The 27,327-nt window shown below is 37.5% G+C and overlaps 2 protein-coding genes and 2 non-coding genes across 5 annotated transcripts; 2 read left to right on the forward strand and 2 right to left on the reverse strand.

Annotated features, from left to right (window-relative positions):
* The first annotated feature begins 272 nt into the window (after nt 1-272).
* Nucleotides 273-4,561, forward strand: ND-MWFE (NADH dehydrogenase (ubiquinone) MWFE subunit). The gene is made up of 3 exons (XM_045736550.2): nt 273-432; nt 3,926-4,012; nt 4,442-4,561. The coding sequence occupies exons 1-3, from the start codon at nt 334-336 to the stop codon at nt 4,478-4,480; spliced, it is 225 nt and encodes a 74-aa protein (XP_045592506.1). The 5' UTR covers nt 273-333; the 3' UTR covers nt 4,481-4,561.
* A 56-nt stretch (nt 4,562-4,617) lies between these two features.
* On the reverse strand, nt 4,618-23,634 carry Pex19 (peroxin 19). Of its 2 annotated transcripts, none has more exons than XM_045736547.2 (8): nt 23,508-23,634; nt 20,553-20,656; nt 19,269-19,478; nt 18,704-18,915; nt 16,387-16,557; nt 13,878-13,964; nt 13,202-13,291; nt 4,618-11,089 (listed from the first exon to the last, which is right to left on the reverse strand). In XM_045736547.2, the coding sequence occupies exons 2-8, from the start codon at nt 20,626-20,628 to the stop codon at nt 10,880-10,882; spliced, it is 1,056 nt and encodes a 351-aa protein (XP_045592503.1). In that variant the 5' UTR covers nt 20,629-20,656; nt 23,508-23,634; the 3' UTR covers nt 4,618-10,879. The 2 variants fall into 2 exon arrangements, with proteins under 2 accessions (XP_045592503.1, XP_045592504.1); XM_045736548.2 differs by having other exon boundaries at nt 23,402-23,540.
* Nucleotides 23,635-26,380: 2,746 nt separating this feature from the next.
* Nucleotides 26,381-26,470, reverse strand: TRNAY-GUA (transfer RNA tyrosine (anticodon GUA)). Its single transcript is given in 2 exon segments — nt 26,381-26,416; nt 26,434-26,470. It is a non-coding gene; the product is annotated as a tRNA-Tyr (tRNA).
* A 738-nt stretch (nt 26,471-27,208) lies between these two features.
* Nucleotides 27,209-27,298, forward strand: TRNAY-GUA (transfer RNA tyrosine (anticodon GUA)). The gene is given in 2 exon segments: nt 27,209-27,245; nt 27,263-27,298. It is a non-coding gene; the product is annotated as a tRNA-Tyr (tRNA).
* The last annotated feature ends 29 nt before the right edge of the window (nt 27,299-27,327 follow it).

The raw sequence follows: 27,327 nt of genomic DNA on the forward strand, positions 1-27,327 counted from the left end.
GATTGAAAAAATTCGTGTTAGAATTATTAATCTAACTTTTTCGGTCATATTTAATAATATATGTCTACAGGAAAGACTGCTACCAAAATATACTAATATATATATATATATATATATATATATATATATATATATATATATATATATATATATATATATATATATATATATATATATATATATATATGTGTGTGTGTGTTCAGAAATAATATTAATAAAATAATTGGGCTACTCTTATTACAAATTCGCTACTTTCTGACCGTCAGCTCGCTACTTTCAGCAATTTGGACCTGGCAACACTGACTCCAGCAGCCGTCTGAGGGTCGTTCCAAGATGTGGTTCAACATAATTCCCAGCTTTCTTCTGGTCGCGGGGTGTCTTGGAGTTCCTGCTATAGCAAATGTCTTAATCCATAAGCTGGTGTATAACAACGTAAGTATAAGACCAAGATGGGTTGCAGGAGTCGCCGTAGAGAGCTTGTCATTTGGTCGTGTCGGTCTCGGCCGTTTCACAAATATTCATTTTCTAATTGTCAAGAATGGATATATTGTTAGGTTAAGTTTGTTTAAAAGTAACAGTGGCGTAGTACGACATGAGGTTCTGAAGGTCTTGAGCCGTACCCATTGTGGGTGGTAGTGCTAGTGGCTGTACAAGAGTGTTAATTCAACTTATTTTCTATATTCTCTGTTAACCCCCAATGTAACTTCTTGTATATAAATAAATAAATAAAAGTAGCCTTCAACCCCCCCCCCCATGGCCCCCACTACATTACAGTACTTGAGTACATAGTATGAATAATAAAAAATAAATACATAAATGTTTATTTAAGTAAAAGTACATAAAAGATGAGTTACAAACAGATTGTTGGATTTCTAGATAAAGCAAGTACTGTACATACTATGCTCTCCCTTGTGAATTAAAAAAATTGTCCAACCCTATACACTGTTCAAAAGTAAATTAAAAAAGTACCTAATTTCATCTTCATAGTTTCCTACCTTGTGTTTCAAACTCTCACTATCTTGTACTACCCCACTTCCCCAATATTAGTATTTAAGACATTCAGTATATTCTTATCAGTGTAATTACCACTGTCAACTTATGTTGTAATTATTTGATAATATAAAAACCTTGCTACAATGTATTTGTTTCGAACCATAATGAAATCTGACCCATGTAGCAATTGGGTCAATCCATGTGTTGCATTTCCACAATGGTTGCTCAAGTTAAAATCGGCAAATGCCAATTTTAACGTTCAAAATTTCCCCATAGATATGAAGTCCACATGGCACAGTAGTAAAACACTGACCTTACCTAACCTAACGTTAAAAAACTTTGCATTTTTGGTTTAATAAGTTATAAAGATGTTTTCAACGATGTTCTTGGGGCATTCACCTATTTTAACTTGGGCGACCATTGTGGAAACGCAACACATGGGTTAACCCAATTGACAATCTGGTCAGATTCTAACAAGGCAACGACCATACCCTCGTGCCGAACCACTACTTCCCCCCATTCAGTCTTAAAGTACAGTTGGCTTCATTCTTGACTCACAATCAGGAATCCTGGGTTCAATTCCCAGGTGGGATAGAACTGTTTGGGCAAGTTTCCTTTCACCTAATGCCACTTCTCACCAAGCAGTAGATAGGTGCCTGAGAGTTGGGCAACTGTCGTGGGGTCGCAGCCTGGGGGTGGCGAGTAGGTCAACCTTGGAGGGACTGCAATACAAGCCTCAAGTATATACACATGTAACAAACTAGTTTTTTTTTTTTTTTGTAGAAATTATTTATTAGAAAGCAGACATCAAATTTGAACCACGTGGGTACAACTCAGTCACAGGGTACCCGTTACCTGAGAAGCTAGGAAGGGTCAACTCTCCAGAGATTAAGGATTAGCACGTAGAATACAAGATGGCTGTGTCTTTTGTTTTAATTCAACAAGTAATGAATTATTCCATAAATACAATAATTACAGTAATAACTAACCTGGTTTTTAAGCATGTATGTTAAGTTACATGTATGTAGAGTAAAAGATCAGAGTCCGTATACTGGCACAAAGGAAGTAATGTCAGTAGGGAGGGTACTAGTTCGTCAAACGGCGTACTCGACCTGACCTGGGTCAAGGGTAAGGCGTCCGACATACCACAACTTCCCATATTATTCAATTCATAAAGTACAAAATGCAGGTCACTAGCCAATATTGTAATTGGATATAGCTTTTGCCAAGATGTCTAATTTATTTACCACCAGTTTTAATAATAATTCAACCTTTTGGGTTGGCTAGAAAATTTAAGATTAGTTAAATTAACCCTTGCTTGGTAATTGATAACCTGGGAAGCAGGGCGGATTGATATTAGTCGGCTTCACTGTCCAGAGACAGAGAGGCCAGTCAGTGTGGATCAAGTCTCTGGTAGGTCACCATCTTACCTCTGAAGGCCAGAGCAGCAGCAGCAGGACTTAGAAATTTCATGGTAAAGTGCTTTGAGAGTTTAGTAGAGGTAAATAGTTCATTCTTGCCTCAGTAGGGAATAATAAGTTAGGAAGTGTTAAATTAGGGAGTAATTTTTATTTTATTTACATTTTCTTAGCTTTTTATAAATAAACTTTGTTTTAAATTAGTATAGTATTGGTATGTTTGAATTGTTCCAATTTATACACGATTGTCTTTGCCGTGGTCTCCACGAGTCTGCTTTGTTGGGCTAAGCCATTATTCAACCATATTGTGAGCAAGCCTAGCCCCTCTTACAATTAAATACATTCCCTTGTATGTACTTAAATTCCACACTTAACGTAAACTAATACCTCCCGTTCCATGATATTGAGGATAACCTACCCCAAGGCTTAATGGTTAATTAATTGGCCCAAACCCCAATTAATGGCATTGGTTTTTGGTTTGGTGGTGGCAGCAAACAAATATCCTTGAGTTGCTAGGAAAACCTAATTCGACGTTACGTGTCTGTAGAATCTAAAGGTGGTCAATCACCTGAGATCACGTGGTGTGGACTTAGCTGAGAGCTAGCTCTGGGGTCTTAAGGTTAAGTTTAATTTACGGGCAGGGTAGTGGACAAGAGAGAGCCATTACTCCGTACCCGTGTTACAATCACAACATCCAAGAACTGCTGTTGACTCATCTAGATGAACCCCATTAAACATTGGCACTACCTAATCTCGTCTAGAAGCTAAAGTGTATTACAGCAATTCCCTTATTCGCAATCCTTTTTCTTAGCAGTTAGCTGCTATTCAAGGGTAAAACTTGTTATTGTATTACCATTTATTGTCCACAAATGTTAAGCTAGTACTGTATTACAATTGGTATTCTTGCCTAACTCATAAGTTATTTACCCATTTAATTATTAATTTAAATTTACTACAAACATTTACATAACAAATTTCAGTTTCAATATTTCCTTTTTAATTATTTTGATGGTTAAAACTAAATATTATATAGCAAATCATCATAATCCACAATTGGAGAGAGAGATGCATAGGTAGTACTGTACTTACATTTGTTCATATCAAATGCAGCCTTTTCTTGTGGCCTTCCTCCTCCTACCAAAGCAGGTAGTGGGAAATTTCTCTGCTAGGCCAAGTCAGGTTACTTTGACATTTCCTGTCTGCGTTTTGCACTCATATTGATATCTCTAATAATATCTACACCATACCACTATATTTCACTCGTGCAGCACCCAGCACTCGTTACACCAATCTAAACTAAACTCATATATTCCCTTTAATAATATTATATTCCCTATACTCATGCGCTCACTATTATTACATCAATCGGTTTGTATTCCGAGATGTACTGGCCTAGGAGGTATCTTTTTTTATCTGCTAAGATCAAAACACATCAAAGTTAAGCTTCTCATTTTTATTAATAAACTTTGTTTATTTGGAAATAATTTAATCATGTGTTTATATTTATCATGCAGATCTACCAGCGAGAGCTTGTAAATGAACGGCAAAGATTTCTGTTCTTGAGGGATGGGCGCCTCAGTGGCAACCCTTTTAGACCACTCGTGAGTTGTTTATTTTTTCTCCTGTAGTTGCATCTGTGCACCTTGTTCAATCCTATATGTTCAATCTGTAGTTAATTTTCTAAATATTAATAATTTGCCTGACATTAGATTTTATGTATGTTGAAAAATTTAGTGTTGTATAGTACTGTAATCACCTGTAATACAGTGCTCCATAACCTACTATACTGTATTCCATAGTACAACAGCTTTCTCAACCTTGCCTATGAAGGACAAACAAAAATGAATATACTGTACTGTATGCTAGTTTTAAGTGTAACTGGGTGACCATTTCTGTGGAAGAACATTAATAAAGCAATGTGTGACAAACCATCCTGGCATATGGGCATATTAATGCTTGGATAATGGCATATGCCACATGTACTGGAGATTTAGTATGTATGACTCTCATTTATGCTTTTGTTTTTACAGGGGCTAGAGACCATTCCTGATGAAGAACCCACTGAATAGTGTATATTAAGACACTTTGTATATACAGTATTTTCACATATAGTAAGTTGATGATGAATTATTAATAAATTATAAACATTACAGTTTCTTTCATAAGCCATAATTACAATAATTTAATATGGGAATGATAGTGCATAAGGTGTGTAAAAAATTTATTTTACACTATGTACAAATTACAACTTCAAAGCTGAAAACAAAATACACTTAATAACATTTTAATATTTGAGAGGATAGCTTAACGTGCAACACAAGGAACCGCCCGTATTAAAGAGGCAAGGAACACTATATAAGAATCAAAGACCAACACCTATTATGTTGCTTTGACTATTAAGTCATTTTTTTTTAACCTTGTCAATACTGTACTTGCATATGCAAGTTACTGCACTAAGTTTAAACCCTTATAACAATCTTGTTGAATGCTAATTCCAAGTTTTTTGTCGTTTTTTTAAGACGGATACTTAAAAAGTTAATAATTATTTTATAACTTGACACTCCATTATAATTGCCATCTATAATCTTTGGTATGGTGGACCATATCTCCAAGAGAACTTGTTTTGCAGGTGAAATTTAGGAAATTGCACACAATTATCAAAATAATTATACTAAATTTCATGTTGCCTGAAATCCCAAAACTAAAAATGTATCCTGGAGAGCACAAATGTGTAGGAGCTTGACTGCTTTGGTTGCAAACAAAGATTATGAGTATGGAGGATTTTCATGTGTGACCAAGACCCACTCTATAAGCAGTAGAAATGGCCTGGCTTTTTCCATTTAATATCTTGCTTATTTAAAAAAAAATGCGAAAGGTTGGTAAATACTATATTGTAAGCTGAATCTTCAATTAAATGAACCATATTTATTGTATATTTAATTAATTACCCCTAACTTTAAACTGAAAATTCCTGTAAAGTGAAAATCACAATAGAAATGTGAAAAAAGTTCAGTACATATACTCTGAATACAGAAAGAGTAAAAGAGAGATTTTAGTAGTACATATTTTTATGGTCTGGATGTAATTGATTACTACTGTATATTGTTCTCTGCTCATCAACAGCTTGGAAAGTCCTACTTTAACAAAGCCAAGCCAACTGGAAATCTAAATGATTTGTAGGATTCCATTCTAGTTTGGTTACAAACCATTACACAAATGAGTGGAAAGCTGATAGTAGCATGTTCCTGGCACCGTCATCAACTGTAATGCATGCAGTGGTTTAAAAATTGGTATATAATTTTGGTATACACAATGCCTATTGGTTTGTAGATAAAAAAAATGCAATTTCTATGCCTAAAATTCAAATTTAGATGCAACAGTTTTTATGCATTAGAAGGGGTCTCGTTTAAATTCCGTCCAAGCATAACTTTAAAGGTACAGAGTGCAGAGGATCCTTGGTGTATTATCCTTCAATTTATTTATCTGATTCTACATATTTGTGTTTCCTAATAGTTTAGTAAAGATTCAAATTATTAAACTTTAAATAAATATATGCACATAACGGTAGAACATAAAAAAAAAATGCACATTACTAATGGTAGGATACTTCATCACTTTGGTAATTCAATAATGGAATCTACAAAATCTTATAGCAACTAAGTAACACATGAGAAGTCTCTAACATGACTAGCAATCTCAAAGGAAGTAATTAATTACCAAAAGAAGGAATCGGAAAGGAAGAGGCTGGATCATACAACATTCTTGAGCAGATTTAAGAACATTCTAAACAAAATAATAAGGTAACACTTCAGAATATTCCTAAAAGAATTGCAAGGCTCTGTAATACTGCTGTAAGGAAGCTTCGTTCTAATTATAAGAATAAAATTTACTATATTCAGGAACATTTGTAAGCTATTGGAGCTTGCACTGTTCCGTGAGAAGAATAAGGGCACAAGATGTAAGCATTTTGCTAGGAGAGGGAGGCTTTGGTTATAATAACTTTTGCTTAAGTGATATGGCTGCCTTCTACTTTTAATTAAATGTACATAAATTCAAATGTTTCCACTGATTAGAAAAAAAAGCTTTACCACTTAATGTCTTCAGTCATTAAATATTTATCCAAAATTAAAATTCACTCAAGTTTCATAAAGCCCCGCCTCCTTTTTTCTTTAACTGTATACAGTACTTGGCAACAAAATTATTCTCTAGCTTTTATCATGCTATTTTTTTTTTAGTAAATCTAATGATTATGTTTAAAAAATGATGTAACTATGCACTTTATTATCTGGTCCTCTTAAAGAAAAATAATTTGATAAAGAAAACTGCCACTCATGGTTTCATGTAGAAGGTTCACTCCACAAGTATTATAGCACTACAGAAATACGAAAAATGTAAAATCATCAAATAATTATATAACTTTCAGAATGTGATTACAAGACAGATATGGAAGGAAAATTTTATCTGCATAAATTTTTAAGAACACATTCTTCAGCTAAATATCAGTCTTGCTTCATAAAAATTGCACTTTTGTTGTTACAAAAGTAAAGCAATATTTGGTTTTATTATCTGAAAGTGAAAATGTTTGCAATACATGAGATGTTACTTTTTTATATAAATTTGACAGTGAAATTGTTAATACAATGGCTGCAGATTTGGGTCCAAATTTGAATAATAATAATACAAGACAAATATGTACACTCATCATCATTACAGTGTTTCCCACTTTATGGGGCAGGGAGGCATCAGCCCAGAAAAAAGATGACTACTTTAGGAAAGGTTGTAGATCTTAAACAAGACAAATATCACTTCCATTCATTGTATCATTCACACTATTGTATAGCATCACGGATAAACATTTACCACCACTCTCCAGTCATATTCATCACTTCATACGGTCACTCTAAAGTGGTCTTGAATCGCCATACATTGTACACTGCCAAGCAACCCGACTTCCTCCTTGCCATACCATGTGCTTTTACACTCACTCCAAGCTTCTTCATAATGGCTTGATGCTTTCTCCTGATAGTTCCCTCGCTTCTTTACACCCACCATGTCTCCATATATTTTCCTGTCCCCACTTTCCTTCTCTTACCCTTAAATTCATTTAAAACACCAGTACACTCTTTACCAGTCTCCCATTCATTCAACATTCAAACCATCTGTGGTTGCTCTCCCCAATCTTTCAAGTGTGCTGCTTGCATTTACCATGTAAGGTTTTCTTTTCTTACCCAGTTGTGATATTTGATACCAATTGCTCAACCTTCATAAGGAATCCAAATAATATTGTACTCGCACTACATGACTTCCTTTTCACCACTCCAAGGTAAATAACAGTATGGAAGGTATTGATAAGAAGATATTGATTATTTCCCTTCAAAATACTTAAAAGGTGATGTACTCAAAACAAGAAGTAGAGAAAATGTTCAAGAAGTGAACATGACATTCTTAATTGTTTATTTGGGATCAATATTTTAGACCCTTACTTTTTCTTTTAACACAAGGCAGTGAAAGTTGTCAGAAATGGGAGCTATAACCATTCTTATACCTAGGCCAAATAGTGGATACAGACCAGTATCTTTAATGTTCTAAGTGAGGTAAAGCATCTTGGCAAGCTAGTCTACCTTATAGGAGACATTCTGTCTAATAAACTCATTAGTACAGTGTGGCAAGACAGAGAAGGTTGCATTATATTTGTTGATAGATGTCATGTAGATGTCATCTCATGTTTAAATAAGTAGCTAATGTCCTGGAAAAATGTGCTACAAAAAGATCAGAAATTTATATAAATTGAATGTTAATTTAATCATGAAATAAACAAAAAAGTAAAATAAGGAATGTGCTAGTACAAGCAGAAGTCAAAACATTGATATTTGTTTGGAAAACAAGGCCAAACTGCTTGGAGTTTCTCGGTACACATGGCTCAGACTTGAATACAAATAACATATTACCAGGAATACAAAATTGGTGTTACTGTATTGAAAAAAGGTGTATAGTATGATAGAGTATGAAGTATGTTTAGATTTTGCTCTTTGACTTATTATGTTTGTGGGTGAACACTGATGCATGTGTGATATGGACTGTTCCTGAGCAAATAGTGATGACGTGTCAATAGAGAGAGTGATGATATTCTGGATAAATATACTGCAGGAAACTTGCACCAAGAATGTAAATAATTAACCTATTTGTATGTCTGTCTATAGTCTGTATCTATGTTTATGAGTATACTGTATATTCATTTGTATATGTATTTTTCGGTACAGTAATTGTGCATGTATTTGAGTGTACATTCTGACTACTATTACCCATATACAGGTAGAAAAGTAATACTGTACACTTTTTTACTCTGAACGTGAAAAGTTTTTGTGATGTCTACATAAAATATATGCTGAAGTTGTCTTGAACAATATTGCTTGACTACATTATCATTTGAAATATAGTTATATGAAACCTATTTCAATTTTAATTTAAATCTTACATTTTATTGACTTTTGTACTACACATTTTATTTTGTATTTTATCTAATGCCCTAGCACCACACACGCTTCTCAACTTGTCAATTTTTGCTGAACTAATTCTTGAATTTTCATGTTCATACCACACCTTTATTTCTCATCCATTCATATTAGATGCAGCCCTCTGGCTGAATCTAACATGGCCCTCTGGCATTCATTTCACACAGTTTAATTATTTCACCCACCATAACTAATTTTTTCCACACATTTTTAACCATCTTCTCACACACCTCAGTAAAATTTTATATACAGTATATAAAACGCATGCAATAAGCAAAACAATATATAGAATCTACTACTTGAAGATTATATAACAGAATAGGATTCATTTCTTTAATCTAACATTGAGAATAGAACATAAACTCAAGCAAAACGTTCCAAAAAAACTTGTATAAATACTCGTTTACAAATAGTGGTATATGGATGGAACAATTTAAATAATAGGGCAACATATGATAAAACTATTTGAAGCCTCTAAATGTCATGTGACAAACATTATAGGGAAGATAGGACACCACAAGTGTAGCTCTTATTCTTGAACTACATTTGGGTAAATGCCAGCCACTGTATATGTCAAGATGCTTCTGAGATTATATGAAAATTAGTAAATATTCTAGCAACCCTCATCATAATTTGTGCTCCACTGCATAAAAAATTCAAATATCCATGAATGTAGGATAGAGCATATTAAAATTAATGAAGCATCAGTTTTAAGAATTAAATTTTTATATAAACATTTGTGTGTGGCTCTCTATTTACAAGCTAATATTAAAGACTGAATAAATCACAATTTTGGGGGAAAAATGAGCATGGAAAGGCAAACCATCAATTGTGGTTAGTGAACCTGGCATGTTATGACCAGTTTTACCATTCTAATTACTGGAGACAATAGACTTTCATAGTGACCAAGGCATGTAAAACAATCCTAATATTCATCAGATGCATAACATAGGTTTAATGTGCTTTTAGGCATATTCTTATATTATTTTTCTTTTGACTAATAATCACATGAGCGGTCTTGGTGAACAACACTTTTTCCACTGTGCTGTTGCCCTTGCAATGAATACTATTACCCTCTAATACTATCTTTCTCACTTTAATCTTGCTTGTGATTTTTAATAGGTCTCCAATTCTTAAATGCTTTTTCAAACAATCTTTATTCTTCTCATACATTTTCATTTCTCCGTGGACTCGAACCATGACTGCTTTGCTTGTGTAGGAAACGTGTTGGCAATGGAAATTCTTTGGCAGGTGTTTCAAGAAACTCTTTTTAAAGTAATTTTGCAAGGCATCTGAAATATTTGTCTTGAGAAGATTCCATACAAGGTCATCTTTTCAAGGATGGGTAATTTTCAAATGGACAGAGGCACTGAAAATATAGCAGTTAAAAAGAAAATCCTACGAAACACTTAAACAAATAGCTACATACAATAATTACTAAATATATCTGTGTAAGAATCCAGTAAAAAAAATTTTATCCACAAGCATCAGACTGCTCTTCAATATTATTTAAATTACACCAAAGCTATATATATATATATATATGCAAGCATCTACCACTATTCAACATAATCTCAGAAGCTTTGAACTTCTAAAGAGCAGCAAATATTAAACTTTCTAAAAACTGTGAAGTACTTTTCTAAAATCAAGAAATTTCCTACATTAATTAGCATGTTTTTTAGAAGGAACATGGCAGCAAAGGATAAAGATAGACTAATTAGAAAGTACTGTAGTCGGTGTACCCATCACATGAGGGGTAAACGTAGTCATTGTACCCATCATAAGGGGACACAGTCATTGTACTCAATATAAGGATACACAATCATTGTACCCATCCGAAGGATACACAGTCATTGCACCCATCACAAGAGTACAGAGTCATTGTACCCATTACTTGAGGGTAAACACAGTTATTGTGCCCATCACATGAGGGTACAGATTTTGCAACTACCCCTATCACATGAGAGTACATTGCTCTCCTGGTGCCTGTTGGTCTGGAGCTCCTGCTGGACGTGGATCATCAGTGGTCGCTGCTCCTCCGGGGAAACCGGCGGCCCCAAGGAGTGTAGACATGTCCGGCAGCACTGAATTTCCAGCCTCATCAAAATTTAGTATAGGACCCATCTCACCAACAAGCTCCTGTGGAGGCTGACCCATTTCCTGCAGCTATGGGAAGAATGATAATATAGCTCTCTATTTTTTTTTAATTAATTTGATCATATAATTAATTTTTATTGCATCATATTTATATTTTCCAAGCTATTTTTTTTTATAAATTCTAATAACTTTATCATCACTTAAAATTTCTTTGGAGTTTGAAATTCTTATCCAGCATGAAACCAGAATGGCCAACACATGCTGTGTTTTTTTATATAAATTTACTATTTTGAGGTTTTGAGATTAGGTAATGATGAGTAATGATGAAAAACGAGCTAGATGATGTTGAGATTGTGAAAGGGATCTTGGGAGTTATGATTAGCAAGAATTTAAAAACCCAAAAATCAATGCATAAATGTTCGTAATAAGGCAAATAGGACACTGGGATTTATTTCTCGAAGCGTTAGTAATAAAACACCTGGTGTTATTCTTCAGCTATATCTTGCTCTGGTTAGGGCCCCAATAATGTGAAATTGAATCATTTAGATTATGCAGTTCAGTTTTGGTCCCCATACAATAGAATGGATATAGATTCACTAGAATGCAAACAATGTAGGATGACAAAGTTAATCCGGCAAATTAGAATCCTGTCATATGAAGAAAGAATGACAAAGCTTAATTTACATTCTCTAGAAAGGTGAAGAATTAGGGGTGTCATGATAGAGGTGTACAAGTAGATGAATGGGAGTAACAAAGGGGATATTAATAGGGTATTAAAAGTATCAACACAAAACAAAGGGTATACTTGTTATAAGTTTAAATTTAGGAAAGACCTGGATAAATACTGGTTCGGTAACGAGGTTGTTGATTTGTGGAACCAATTACCGAGTAACATAATAGAAGTAGGATCCCTAGATTGTTTCAAGCATAGGTTAGACATATATATGAATGAAATTGGGTGGATATAAATAGGAGCTGCCTCATATGGGCCAATAGGCCTTCTGCAGTTACCTTCATTCTTATGTACAGTTTTATATTAAAAATGGGTTTGTTCTAAACTTACCATTTACCAGTTGTCTTCCACCTACAGTAGAGGCTGGATACATGAAGTGTAAAAGGTCATTGTGCTTGATTTTACCAACTAATCAATAAGTCATTTCCATTAACCTAATGATAATTTACACCCCTAGTACCCAGTGTCTACTGTTAGGCAACATGCAAATAACCAAATCTGTATCTCATTTCTGAGCTATTTCACTTGATTGCTTCCTAAAGCAAGTTCTTACTATTCCCATGGTTAGGTTCTTGCTCGAGGCAGGTTGAAATTATGCTCAATCCAGCTTGAAATGACCCATAGAAGTTTCAGACATATATACCCAAATCTTACTTGGCATCTTAGAGATAGCTATGCAATGTCTCCAGTAAAGCATTGCGTTTTGACCCCTCTGCAGAGCCCACTGGTTAGAGTGGATTAGTGTTAACTAGTTTTGGGGGATTTGCTGTGACCATGTGTTCTGTCTCTAGTTCTAATGCTGGCTTACACTTTCCCTCAAGTTCTTCCAAGTCAAGGGCTTGCTATGGGTTTGCAGGTCACTGCACGGTCTCCAGCTTCCTTGTTGGTCAGTTCCAGACTGGGGATGGGAGGTCCTCCACAGGTCTTGTTTTAAGAAGCAACATTAACTCCTTCCCAGAGACTTCTACCACTTTTGTTTCTATAGCTTTTCCTTGGCTTAGGGTATGTTGGTGCTTGGTCACCTGTTTCACTCCACTTTTGTCACTCCTGGGTTCATGGGTTTTTCCTTGCCATTTTTGTATATGCATATATATGTATTATGGAGTACATGCATATACATAGGACAGGTATAAGTGGACATAACATGTATACCAATAGATAATGAAAATAAACAACAAAACCACCCAACATGGGAACAGCTTACAATTAAATGGCCAATGAAAGGTAAATGGAGTATGAATGAAGACAAGAAATGTTTCCACCTTTACTTCCATGGTGAAAGATCCTGAAGAGCATATATATACAATAATAAGCCCTCAACTCAACCTATAATTAAGTTAAACAATGAGCTGATCACCAGACTGTGTCTGTTACAATTATTTAAAATTAACATGAATCCTATAAAATACCAGTACAATATTAAGAAAAACAAAAAGTGTTGTACATACTTTCTGCATGCTCTGCATGATACGTTCAAACCGTTGCCCTTTGATTTCATCTGTGTCATCCTCCTGCTCTTCCTCGTACAGCTCTACAACCTGCCAAAGACACTCATTTGCTAACCTCTGCTAAAGTGATGAGCTGCCTATTTGTTCCTAATACTTAAGACTAACTCATTCGATTTATTCATAAACATTTCTACATTTTTAATTCTATTTCATAAACATTTCTACATTTTTAATTGTATTTCAAGCAAATGCCAACTGTTATTAGCTTAACCTAGAGATTTCATTACATATTATGACAGGCATTAACCTAGATCAATTAGGGCTGAGTACAGACCAATACTTGTTTTTCTTAGTGAACCTATACCTCAGATTTATATACCACTAGTGTCCAAAGCATTTACTCACAAGTGTATGAATATTCCTAGCACAGAGTGTAGCCTTTGAGAATACAGTATGTACTTACAAAATTAGAACATGTGCTATACATTAATAATGTAACAAATTTGAATACTGTATATGAATAATGAATTAAGTGAGTGCTATTATATTTCTATTACTGTACTTACAAAGATGACTTACTTGTAACTTATCTCCATCTACTCTTGCAATCACCTATAATTTCTGTTCACAAACTTAACTCTATTACTCTCTTATAGGACTAAGTTCATGCCCTCACCTGCTTCATAATATCATACTGCTTATTGTATCGTGTGAAATCTTCCTCGGACAAAGTGCTACGGTGGTCAGCAAGCCAGTCAGGGTACTGTTGGGGACAAAAATAAAATTTAAAACTTGATACATTATTCAATTAAAAGAGAATATAGCTTTTACACATATTTATAACAAATTAATAAATATAGTCTAGTGAACGGGTACCACCTCCGGGGCTCTATCCAGAAAATGGCGTTTCATTATATTCAACGCCGGTTTTCTGTGGGGAAGCCCCGTCTTCTCCTTGGAGTTAACTACCAAAAGAGCAGGTAAAGAGGGACTTACCTGGGAGGCGGCTTCACCGCATAACTCATAATGAAGAAAAGACAACTGGCAGCAACCGCTGACTCAAGACTGCTGAGGGCCCAGCACATTAACAAGATAACAGGCAACCAGGACCCTGTTTGATCTACAAAACCCCCGTGCTCTAATGTCAGCCCAAGACATGTTTCCAAACACAGCATCCAAAGCTGCGAACTTCCGAACACCATGGGCACGAGGGTAGACCGCAGGCTGGCGAGATTTAATAACCCTGCGGACGACCAGAGAAACCCGAGCCCTGGAACAGGGAACAAGGGATTCAGGGTCAACCTAAAGCACGTCCCCAGACACAGAAGCCGAGGCATGAAGGTAATGGCGTAAAGCTGTAACCGGACTCAACACACAATGCACCCCAAGCATCAATAACCCACGGAAACTTTCCGAAAGCCCGTCGCAGGGGGATGTATTCCTACGGGATGTCCAGGCACTGGTGCTGCCAAAGCCAGTTGTAACCTTGTATGTTATCTGGGCAAACTGGCCTCTGTGAGGTGAGCATCCTCAGAGGATCAGAGGAGGACTGCCCTACTGAACCTAGGTATCACCTAACAGGAAACCCGGCAGCCTCCCAACAGGCAATAAAGTAAACTAAAAGTAGGAAAAAGAACCCCAAGGAAGTACCACAACCCAGGGGACCAGAAAGAGGCACGGCTGCTGCAGTAATGCAAGCAATGCAGCACAGTGTGTGCCAACCAGCAACAACCACTCCCTACCCAGGGTCAGACAAAAGCATCAAGACCAAAGCTGACCCCAAGGGCGAGGCAGAAGCCAAGCAACCACTACCTCTATGGGAGTGGGAGCCCGAAAGACCCAGGGAAGATAACCCCGAGACCCAATGGGTGTACTCACAGGGCACTTAGGGAATGGAGCCCCAAGTGCACACAGCCCTTAGTGCCACACTTCTAGTCATGGCACCAATGCACAGCAGGAACCACCACCTTGGTGAAAAGCCTGTCAGGTAACTGAGACCAGAGTAGACATCCACCTTGTTTAACTTCAGTCGACAAACTAATGGTCTGCAGCTGGCTTAGTGGGTCAGGACCTCCCTCCTGGGGGGGGGGTATCGACACGACTGAGCGGCGAGAGGTGTGATAACACATTGTTTGTTAGCTTGTTTTCTTTGGGGGGAGTTTCTAGACTCGGTCTGAGTCTAGAAACTCAGACTTTGTTTCTGTCTGTCTGAGGTTGCAATTTTTCTACCAGGAAGGGTCTGTTTTGGAGTGACTACCTTTCTGGGTGCTCAACCCTGGTCGATGGCAGACATGAATACTTTCATACATAAGTTTCATAGGCCATTGCTCCCTGTGCCTCTCTAAGGGGGACCATGTTCTGGCTAGTGGTCCCCGGTAGGCATGACAACTCCATATGACTGAAGCCCCATACTTATATTAGCTAATATCAGTCCAATAGCTCCAGGGAGCCAACGGGGCTTCCCCACAGAAAAGGTGTATGCTGAAAACGTTTTCTTTGAAGAATTTGGTTTTCTGTGAGCAGAATTTACGTGCAGGCTGAAATAGTTTTTGAATTCCATATTTCACATTATCATTAATAATACATCATATTAACTTAACCAAACATAATGCAATCTAATCTAACCAAACCTTAACCTAACCTAACCATGGATAGCGAGTAGATAATAGCATAAATTATGTAGTCATCCCCAATCCATTCCTTTGAGGGGATCTCCTCCCTGAGGACAGGTTGATATATATATATATATACACACAATATAAGGGACCTTTGTTCAACAGTATAAAGACATGCCATAGTTGTGGCTAATAATAATAATAATAATAATAATAATAATAATAATACAGTAACTGTAATTTTGTCGTGGACAGGCAGCCTGTATATACATATACACATGAGCTTATATTGAGGACCCCCCTTCCCCAAGGTCGAACTACTGACCCTCCCAGGATGCAACTCCGCAACTAACTCCCGGGTACCTATTTACTGCTAGGTGAACAGAGGCATTAGGTGATAGCAAGCGTGCCCATCCATCTCTGTCCTGCCCAGGATTTGAACCCGGGATTTCAAATTGTGAGTCGAGAACAAAGCCAACAGCACTACCAAGACTATGTAATATTGCAAGTTATGTAAAGCTCTGTAAAAGTGGGATATAAATATTTTTAAACAATCCAAACATTCCTGACCTTGTCAACAATTTCCTTCATAGGTGAATACAAAACTTCTTTCGAGAGGATGTTTTCGAGCATGACTTGCATCAGTGGGAAGAGGCCGCCCAGTGCACCCTCAGCCTCTTCACCTCCTGCTAAGCCAAGGTTTTCAAACATTTTATTGAGATCTGATGCTGTTGGAGAATTCTGAAAGAAATTTTAATTAAATAATGATACAGATACACAATTTGGAAATGTTATGAATAATTAACAATCAAAAGACTATTACATCATTTTTTATTAACATCAAAAGACTATTTGCATTATTATCATGTAATGATTACATATCAATGGAACCAATAAAGGATAGACCTCACCATCAAAATCACAAAAGTCGTTAATTTTACATAGTGGCAAGGAAGCAATGATTACTATGATACATTTTTAGGCTTAAATGTTATACAGAGATGCAGGAAAAGGTTGCTCTCTCAGTTGTTGCATGACAGCATGAACACATCTTCTTGTAGGATATTATTGTTACTTTGAGCTAATCCAATGTTAAATTTGAAATTTAATTTAAAAACAAGGGAAAGTGCCAAGCCATTACGACTATATAGCACTGGGAAGGGATCAGGATAAGGATTTGGGATGAGACGGGGGAGGGGGGGTAGGAATGGTGCCCAACCACTTGGACAGTTGGGGATTGAACGCCGACCTGCATGATCTGCTCCACATTCATGATGCTTATGCATTGGACACTTTTCATCTCATCTACCACCAACAAGAGCCATTTTGTGTTTTCTCATCAGGATGCTTGTCAATTGCGTCAACGTTAATGAATTTTCAATCATCTTCATCACGAGCTCATATTTGGTTCCTGGCCCATCCTTATCTCCCGTCTCTGTCCTCCTACACCTGAGGTTGTCCATAAAACACTCTTCCAGGTTCTGTCATTCTTCACTGGTGGAGTTGTGCCAGATCGTGTCAGGTTTATGGGGTGGCTTAGCAAGCATGCCTCCAGTGTCTTGCTCCACCATTCTTCCTATGTCACTTTTTCTCTCCCCCAAGTCTTTTTTTATCTAGATATTGAGGGAGCCAACTCATGCCCTACACTATCATTTCCTAGAGGGATGCTCTGGCAGTACTGCTCATTCTGGGCCTTGGCCTGGATTTAGCTAAAGCATCCCATACCAGGGCCTCAAATTACTCTTCATAAAATAGAGAGGAACTTTCCACCTTCACACCAGTGATAGTCGAGGGCCGTAAAAGCCTGAAGCATGAGATGAGGGCTCGTAAACAAGCTCCTACTCAAGAGAGAGGTTTGACCAGCACAGATGTCTAGCAATGAAATATCACACACACCTCAGGGTTAAAAAGTCCCTGAACCAAACAGGTGGAATGATGATGGTAACTAAAAATGGCTACCACCATCCAAAAATACTCATTAACATCCTGGAAAACTGCAAGCAGCAAAGCCTGGCTCTGGACTAGATGGGGTAATTTGTTGTGCACCATTCATCATTTATTTATTTATTTATTTATGCATATACAAGAATGTACATAAGGAATGTGAGGATACAATTATGGTAATTACAGTCTTGTAAAGCCACTAGCACGCGCAGCGTTTCGGGCAGGTCCTTAATCTAAGAAAATTTTAAGGAGGTAAATACTTGCAAAATTTATAGACAAAAAAATGATAACAGATTACATGGAATGAAAAAAAAAAAAAAAGATGAGAGAAAATTATAGGTACAGTATATTAAAGCACATAGGTAGCTATGATTGATTGCAATGACAGCTTAAAATGGTAGTTGACAACAAATTGGTAGGCACAAGAAGCATCATAGAAGCACAAATACTGAACTGTGCATAACACACAAGTCAACAGGCAAATATGATGCCAAAACCTAGCTAAGGGATGAGAAAGAGCTAATAAAGCTACAGAAAGAATGAAATAGCTTAATGCAACTCTCAAACACCAACTCAACTATAGGCTCTGACTACCATGCAACATTGTCTTCCCGGCTTGGTGCCTTCTTCTGATAATTACTTATTTAAAAAACCAAGACATACTAAATACTGTCATGTTTCACAACGGCAACAAATGCCCAAACACTACTCAAAACAGGACCAATGTGAAACGAATCTCCCCAAAAGAGGTACTGTACCCGAAAACTCAAGATAACAAGGCAACTGTCGGTTAATATATGGTTCACTGACAGCATCAGTGAAAAGAACTCTGAAATGAATGCTGAAGTGAATGAGGCAGGAAGAGACAAAAAAATTAGTTAAAATTGTTCATACTTATATTGCTGATTACCAAAATAAGGTTCTTAACAATAAAGTAAAATACCTGAAGTTGTTCATTATTTTGGCCAAGTTGCTTCATTGTTTCATCAATACACTGCATGAAGTCAGCAGCAGGCTGGGCCCCAGATGATGATTTGCTAGCAGCTTCAGCAAACTGGGCAAACTGTGCTGACATGGCAGACAGATCAATTTGTGGCAGTTCTTCATGTGAACCTTCCTTAGGAGCTTCTCCACCAGGTTTATCTGCTTGTCCACCTGGATAAATTGCAATGCATAACAATAAATAGTAATACAAAAATATTTTGAATTCAGTAGAAGTGGACAAAATTAAAAACTTGTGTTGTGTCATGAAAAGATATGGCGTGCAAAAGTTCGTAAATCATAAGACTGAGGAGAGGGTCCTCGTTTGGTCATGTTGAACAAAATTACTGGTAAAGAGTGTATACTGTATTAGTGTCAATTTAAGGGTCTAAGATGATCATCAAGAAGATTAGCAGTCATTGTGAGTGTGTGTGTGTGTGTGTGTGTGTGTGTGTGTGAATTAAACAAGTGAGATGGAGATAAAAAGTTTGAGAAGCAGCAAAAGGACAAAAAAAATCATTGCTCACTTCCTTGTTGTTTTTCCATTAATGACCGCATTGTCTGCTCAAACTGTGCTGTGGCCTGCTGAATGAATTCCTCCGTCCAAACATCGCCAGCTGCCCCATCTGATCCAGTTGATGTAGCTGCCTGTATTCCCAAAGCTGCTACTTTTGATGCCAAGTCTGCACCTGGCACTGGTTTGATGGGTTGAGGCTTATTGAAGTCTTGTAAAGCATCTATTAAATACAACACTAATTAGAATTTCCTTGAAGTATGCATCAATGTAACAAATTTATAAATATTTAGAAAAGAACTGGTTAAAAATTGGTTTGATAATAAAATTGTAGATTTTTTCATATTACAGGTTGTAAGGCAACAATTTATGTGGGGTCACTGGAATTGTTTGAAGCAAAGGTTAAGGCACATATGAGTGGGTGAAGTTGGATATGCTGTAAACTGAAGCTGTGTCACATGGGCCACTACACTCAGTGCAATCTCTTATGCTCAACAGGTAAGAAAACAATAAATTGTTTTCAAAATTTTCTCATCAACTACAGTAAATGTAAAACTTGGCTGGAGATGCATAATGAAATAATACTCCATTTACAAGAGTGTCATAGATAACATCCATTATAACAAGAAATCTTAGAGGGACACCAGAAAAATAAGAACAAGATACGGTAGAGATATCTTCTATATCTCTGGAATAGAGATATTCCAAGGCCACTGCTCCCTGCACTTCTCTGAGGGGGGCCAGGTTCTGGCTTGTGGTCCCCGGTAGGCTAAACTCTATTGACTAATACCCCAGTCTAATGTATCACATATTAGCCCGATAGCTCCAGGGAGCTATAGCAGCTCCCCACAGAAATAGGAGATAAAAGAAATTAGAAATGCAATAAACTTCCCCTCAAAAAATGAAAAAAACATTGCCATAATATAAACAGTACGTCAGTCTAATACTGCAGTGTTCTCTGGTTAGTGGAGAAAACTGTAGCAATGAACAAACTCACAGGAGCCATGATGAAGGTTCGTACCTATGTACTGGATGTTCCCAGGCATGCTTTAGTCAACTATGCCACAACATAGTAAAATAATTGCAACCTGGGGTATAACTGCACCCACTAAGATTTCCAAGGGTTCCACTGAAGCCGAACCAGGGTTCCACACAATTCGCCCATGCACTCGGGCTACGTCGTCCAGTAGTTCTACCTCTGACGCCCCCTCCCTTTCATTACACATAGAAATCAGATTATCTTTATATATCAATGAACAAATAACAATTGTGTGTGTAAAACTATAGCAACACTAACCATTCAACAAATTATCAAGCTCTGGGTCAGGTACTTCCTCAGTCACCTTCTTTGCTTGCTGCTCTTCTTCGGACATAGTGACTTGTGGTTTTCTTGGACAGACCCTGAAAACAAGAAATATTTATTGGGATAATGACTACACAGTACTGTACAGGGATTACTAAAATGCTATACTGTACTTATGTGGTCGAAGTAGTTGTCGTGCTGGTGGTTGCATTGGTGCTCACCTGTCTGTGACTACAGGGAATTGAAATGTAATTCTGTATGTCCCAAAGCAGTGTTTTGTGCCTGGTGTATATTTTAAATGTCTTTACATTCAAGTTCTGTATTGTATCTACTACTGAAGTCGAGTCTGGAGCATTTTCTAAAATTTCTTTGATTCATTTGTGTTTCCAGTTTTAACCATTGTCCTCTTGTCAAATTTTCTCTCAATTTAAGGAGGCTGTGCTGTCCTTGTACACTTTGTCTATTAACTTCAATATTTTGTATGTAGTAATTATATTCCCTAAGTTCCTTTTCTCTTCTAGAGTTATGAAACCAAGTTCCTTTAACCTATCGTTATACAGTAGCTACGTTCTCTCAATTCAGGTACTAGTCATATTGCAAACCTCTGTACTTTTCACGTTTCTTTTTGTGCTTCATGAGATGTAAATACTGTACTATGCCAGTGCTGTTTGTTTTAGTATTGGTCTCACATAGACTATGTAAAATCATCTTGAAAGTATTTATTAAGATTTTTAAATATCATCCTGGTGGCAATAATGTAGTGGTAACTGTGCTGTGACATCAAAACAAACTAGACTTCATTTAAAAAGCTATGAAAACAAAATTTGTACTGTTTTTCTCTCCCCCCCATCCAACCCCCCAAAAAAGAAGTAAATCCCTCCTACCCAACTGCTACGCCAGTAATAAGAACCAATCTTAAACACAATGGTGGTGCTTTACATTATTTAAATACAGATATTGTATTACATTTTCATATTACTAAATAGTTGTCATTCTTAGAAATCTTAATGTATTTAACCGAACACGTGGTCATCATCATCATTTGTTGAATATTGTTATTTTTGTCCAATTTTTATACCAACTTGATGTATATATGGCTATAATACATCTATATGGATACAATTGATTTAACTAAGACCTGTGTAAAAAATTCTGCTATCATTTTGTAATTGCTTACTGTATCTTCTTGAGGTTATCTCGAGATGATTTCGGGGCTTAGCGTCCCTGCGGCCCGGTCCTCGACCAGGCCTCCTTTTTATTACACACCCCCAGGAAGCAGCCCGTAGCAGCTGTCTAACTCCCAGGTACCTATTTACTGCTAGGTAACAGGGGCATCACGGTGAAAGAAACATTTTGCCCATTTGTCTCCGCCTCCACCAGGGATCGAACCCAAAACCTCAGGACTACAAATCTGAAGCGCTGTCCACTCAGCTGTCAGGCATCCTGTTTGTATGAGGTTATCGCGTACCAACTCGGGTATGATTGGATCATACCTGATCAATCAGGCTGTGATTGATACGTTAGGCTGTGAGCAGCAGCATCCAACAGCTTGGTTGATCAATCCAGCAATGAGGAGGCCTGGTCGAGGGTTGGGCCGCGGGGACGTTGAGCCTCAAAAGCATCACAAGGTACAGTAATTGCATGGTACCAAGGACCTGCTGTTATTGTTAAATGCAATTCTATCTTTGTCACCAATGTTTGAAGCTATGCCTGGAGGGCAGTCTAGAACAGAGTTGTAGCAAAGGAGTAGGTTGTGAAATACAGTACTACCTGTGAGCTTTACCAGAAACAAGTTTATTTGCAGTACTGTATAAGCTTTCATATTACGTTGGTGGCCTAAATACAGTAATCACTATTTTTGTCAATTATTTGTACATAAATTGAGTTATTGAATTGAGCTGCATGTTAAATTTTAATGTGAAAGAAAGATAATCTGATGTTACGGAGGAAGTACAAGATGTGTCACCCCATTTCCACATCACTCTTTACTTTATGTTTACTGACCAACATAACTGAAGATAAGTAAATTATTCTGAAAAGTGTGGCTACCACTAAGGAGCAAGTTAAAAATAGGGTAACTTGGATTCCCACTGTCAAGGACAGGAAGCCTGCTAGGTGAACATAGGCATGTAAAGAAAAGTGCCCACACATCTTGCATTGCCTGGGAATCTAACCCAACCCAGTCAGTTGTCAGCCAACTGCACTTACTACTGCGCTACAGGTTGCTATTGCATGCACTGTTGGAGACCGACCCATCTTAACCACTGCACTGCACCAAACGACAAATGCTGTTTTGAGAGTTGTCCGTTTTTTTTTTAATTAGGCTATATTTGATTTTTTTTAATGTTTTCATCACTCTTTGTGTTTTAAAATGAAAATAGTTGAGTTTGGAAACATTTTGACATTAACTTTACCTGAACATTTATAAAAGCAACAAAAATATGTCATTAACAATTGCACTGTGAAGTTTTTGCCAAAAACAGGTGTGCAGTGCAGGGGTTTTCCAAAATGGAGAATCATGTGAACAATTAATCATTTAGTTTACCTGTCATAAAGATTTGGTGATAAAGTACATTGGAATTAGGCCCACTGGAATAGCTAGATTCCAATTCATCCAAAATTCTTAGGATATGTAAGGATACTCATACTCATGAAAGTAAAATTCTCCCTTAGTTTATCCTAAGTGCACTAACCTATATCACCAGAATGATACAGTATACACAATACAAACTAATGGAGAGATGTGATTATAATATACCGTAATGATGACATGAAAAAAGATGGAAATAATGCTCCTGTAAAAAAAAAATGAAAAAGGATACAAGACAAGCATTGACAGAGACCTTAAAGCTTCTTTTAATAATTTAGTTGTTACACACGAGACGAGAGAATGCAGAGTGTTTGTGAATTAAGATTATAAGTGGCTCAAAGCCGTGACCTTGTAATTACCGGCAGCCAGTCAGTCTGGGAGGAGAAAATGATCACAATGTTTACCGAGGAGGTCGCTTACTCTCCGCTGCCTCAACATTCACAGAGCACCTTACTATTAAGGCAGACTAAATAAATAAGCAAACAAATATTTAAAAAATATTTGCAATATTTGTTTGCAAATAACAAAAATAACACTGAACAAATCCTGCACAGCGTTTTTCAGTATATTTTATAGAAGAAAGCACATCGATATTTGATCTCTAGTTTGGGTCATTCATTATGCAGGCTATATAGGTCAGCGCAGTCAAACTAAATCTGTTTAAACACTCCATGCATATAACGCTCAACCACTTGGGCTGGACGGTAGAGCGACGGTCTCGCTTCATGCAGGTCGGCGTTCAATTCCCGACAGTCCAAGTGGTTGGGCACCACTCTTTCCCTCCCTCCCCCGTCCCATCCCAAAATCCTTATCCTGACCCCTTCCCAGTGCTATATAGTCGTAATGACTTGGCCCTTTCCCCCTGATAGTTCCCTTCCCCTTCCATGCATATAAAAGGACCGAGTCTGTGGAACTCACTCGCAGATGAATGAACAAATTGTCCAACTTATGCCTTATTCAAAAGTAAGACCAAAAAGTAACTAATTTCATCCTCATCGTTCCCTACCTTGTGTTTCAAACTCACACTGTAGTTACCTGAATTTACCTGGGGACCACTAATACCAGTGGCCTCGACGAAGACAGGAAGCCAGCGGCTTGTCAAAGGTCCCCCATTTGCCCTGATGCTCTTTTCTTGTGCTACTCACTCCCCCATTATTTGTACTTAATAATTAATAATAAATATGTCAGCCAGACAGGCAGCCAGAGTGTATTCATACACATTAGGCTTATGTCAAGTACTTCCCCCCCCCAGGTCGAAATGCTGACCCCGCCCAGGATGCAACTCCACAAGAAGCTGACTAACTGCTAGGTATCTACTTACTGCTAGGTGAACAGGAGTATTAGGTGATAGGAAATGCGCCCAACTATTTCTGTCCCGCTCGGGATTCGAACCCGTAACTCTGTGAGTCAGGAATGAACGGGACTGTACCTTAAGGTCCAGGGACCTAAGACATACAACTTCACCATTTCCATCAATTTATATTGTAGTTATTATGTTGGACTCATATTTTTCTACCGTGTGCCTCGTTATAAACTTATCTGTTAGATTAAGGACCAGTGACTGACCTCTGAAGTGCCCGTAGTGAGTGCGCGCGCAGCCCGGCACAAGCCCATAGTCACTGGTTTCCTTCATACAGACACTCACCTGCTTTTGCAAGCAGGATTATGTCCTGTACGATGTAGTGTAAAGTGTGGCAATTAACACACGGACACCCTGCAGCATTGCATCATACACTGAGAACATTTTGAGCCAGGGATAAATTTAAGTTCACGCTGTATGAAATGCCAGACCATTTTATTACAAGTAGGCTATCACCAACAGAAGGCACAAAGCAGGGGAGATTATACAGAACCATCAGTGTTGCTGGATATTCAAAAGGCGGCCAATATCACTGAGGATGTCAATATGAAAACAAAAACACATAAGGCAAGGGATATCAAAGGTATCAGATTCACCAAGGATTTTTTCAGGGAACATTAAGTAAGCAAGACAATTCCAGGATTGACTTGGAAATCGGGACATTCCACAAGGAGGTGCATATCTCGATTTGAAATCAAACTGAGACAGTGTAATTCGGACAGTAAGGGGCGGCATTCCATTAAATATCCACGAGTTAACAGTATTCGACGATTATTGGTGCTGTGGTCACGGTACAGTGTACGTTTAGGGGTGATCTTCGACGACATGGGTTCGAAACCTGGTCGTGTCAATTAGAGTTCTTAGTGATCTATGGCTTGCATGTTTCTGCAGCTTTCTAACATTGGTCAATACCGTCAATACGTAACCTTGCCCAAACCGTTTCCCCCATCGTCTATTACGGACGTGGATTTACAAATGATAAAACATTTGCAACCCTTGCACTGTGTCCATATTTCGTTTCTAGTAGATACTAAATGTGTAAATAATCTCACAGAAATTGACATATGTGAGATTAATGTATAAGCTGTGCTTCTGTAATCATTCCCACTACTGCCCACAGGATAGGTATGGGGTGCATCATAAATTAAATGTATCAGCTGCGTAGTGTTTAAACTAATTATATTAAATAGCTGCTCTTTTATTATCCTCCAATATTTAAATTGTTTTTGGTAGTAACTTTCATCGTATAATTTACCCGAGGGCCACGATCTATAGCTAGTGGCCTCGATGGAGACAGGAAGCCGGCGGCTTGTTAAGGGTCCCGTCGCCCCATTTTTTTCTGATAGTTTTTTTCCTTCTGAACTGCATTAACGTTTCGGCATTTACGGCTTCGGCGGGAAGGACGTTCCAAGAAGTTATTATTTTTTTATATATAACGCTATAGGTGAAAAAGCATCTCCTGTTTTCTGTCCCATATTTATTTTATTTATTTATTTATTTATATATACAAAAGGTACATTGTGTTGTGAGAGTACATAGCTTTGGTGTTTTAATGTAATCTAATGCTTAATCAAAATTGGCTTGTCCATTGTAAAGAATGAAGGTTATCTTGAGGTTATCTTGAGGAGATATCAGGGCTTAGCGTTCCGCGGCCCGGTCCTCGACCAAGCCGCCTTTTTGTTACCACATCCCCAGGAAGCAGCCCGTAGCAGCTGTCTAACTCCTGGGTACCTATTTACTGCTAGGTGAACAGAAGCATCAGGGTGAAAGAAACTTCCCATTTGCTTCCGCCTCCACCGGGGATCGAACCCGGAACCGAAGCGCTATCGAATCCGAACCGCTGTCCACTCAGCTGTCAGGCCCGTAAAATACTCCTTCGAACCGGATTCGAACCAGTGACCTATGGATGTCTGCCTCAGTCCCAACTACAGTCCACCGCTCTACCAACTGAGCTATCGAAGGGCTCTTATTACTGAAGCTCTTAGAAGAGCTCTTAGAACTGAAGAACAATTTTATTGATATTATTTTTAAGTTACATCTCTTATGAACGCCTCCCTGTCTTTGGGTGGCAGTTAACAATAGAGAGTTAGATTTACATATTCGTACACTGAAACACATTGATTGTAACCATGATGTTATATATATATATGTGCTTCAGCCTACAGTTTAGATCTATTGTCTTGTGTATGACTCTGTCCTGTGTGAGGGTAAATACCAGCATTATCCTCACTCTAATAACACCTAATTGAATTTCTCAGATTAGGCAAATTGTAATTAATGTTTGTCAATAAAGATGTTAATTAATAATAATAATAATCTGCCTCATACGCGTGGGGTCCAGGGTTCGAGTCTCCTAGAACCCAGGTGAATGTAAGAACTCTTATAAATATATAAATAAATAAATAAATACAAAATGTGGTTTGAAACTATATAAACTCTGATTTTTAAGTCAAAATGTGAAAGCTGGTTATTAAAAATGCGGCTATTACAATTGCATTGTGTACACTGCATTATACAAAAAGTATTATAAAGATAGTTCTATGTACTATGAAAACGAGGCAACAAAAAGGAGCCCTGCTCAAGGACCGGGCCGCGGGGATGCCAAACCCCGAAATCATCTCAAGATAGCCTCAAGATGAAGCGCCAATCAACATATTATAATTCTGAAAAATATTTGAGTGCGCAAGCAGGTAGGAGAGCCCTTCGATAGCTCAGTTGGTAGAGCGGTGGACTGTAGTTGGTACTGAGGCAGACATCCATAGGTCACTGGTTCGAATCCGGTTCGAAGGAGTATTTTATGCCCTTTATGTTAATTTATG

The sequence above is a fragment of the Procambarus clarkii genome, chromosome 18 (genome assembly GCF_040958095.1).
Source record: "Procambarus clarkii isolate CNS0578487 chromosome 18, FALCON_Pclarkii_2.0, whole genome shotgun sequence".
NCBI lineage: Eukaryota > Metazoa > Arthropoda > Malacostraca > Decapoda > Cambaridae > Procambarus > Procambarus clarkii.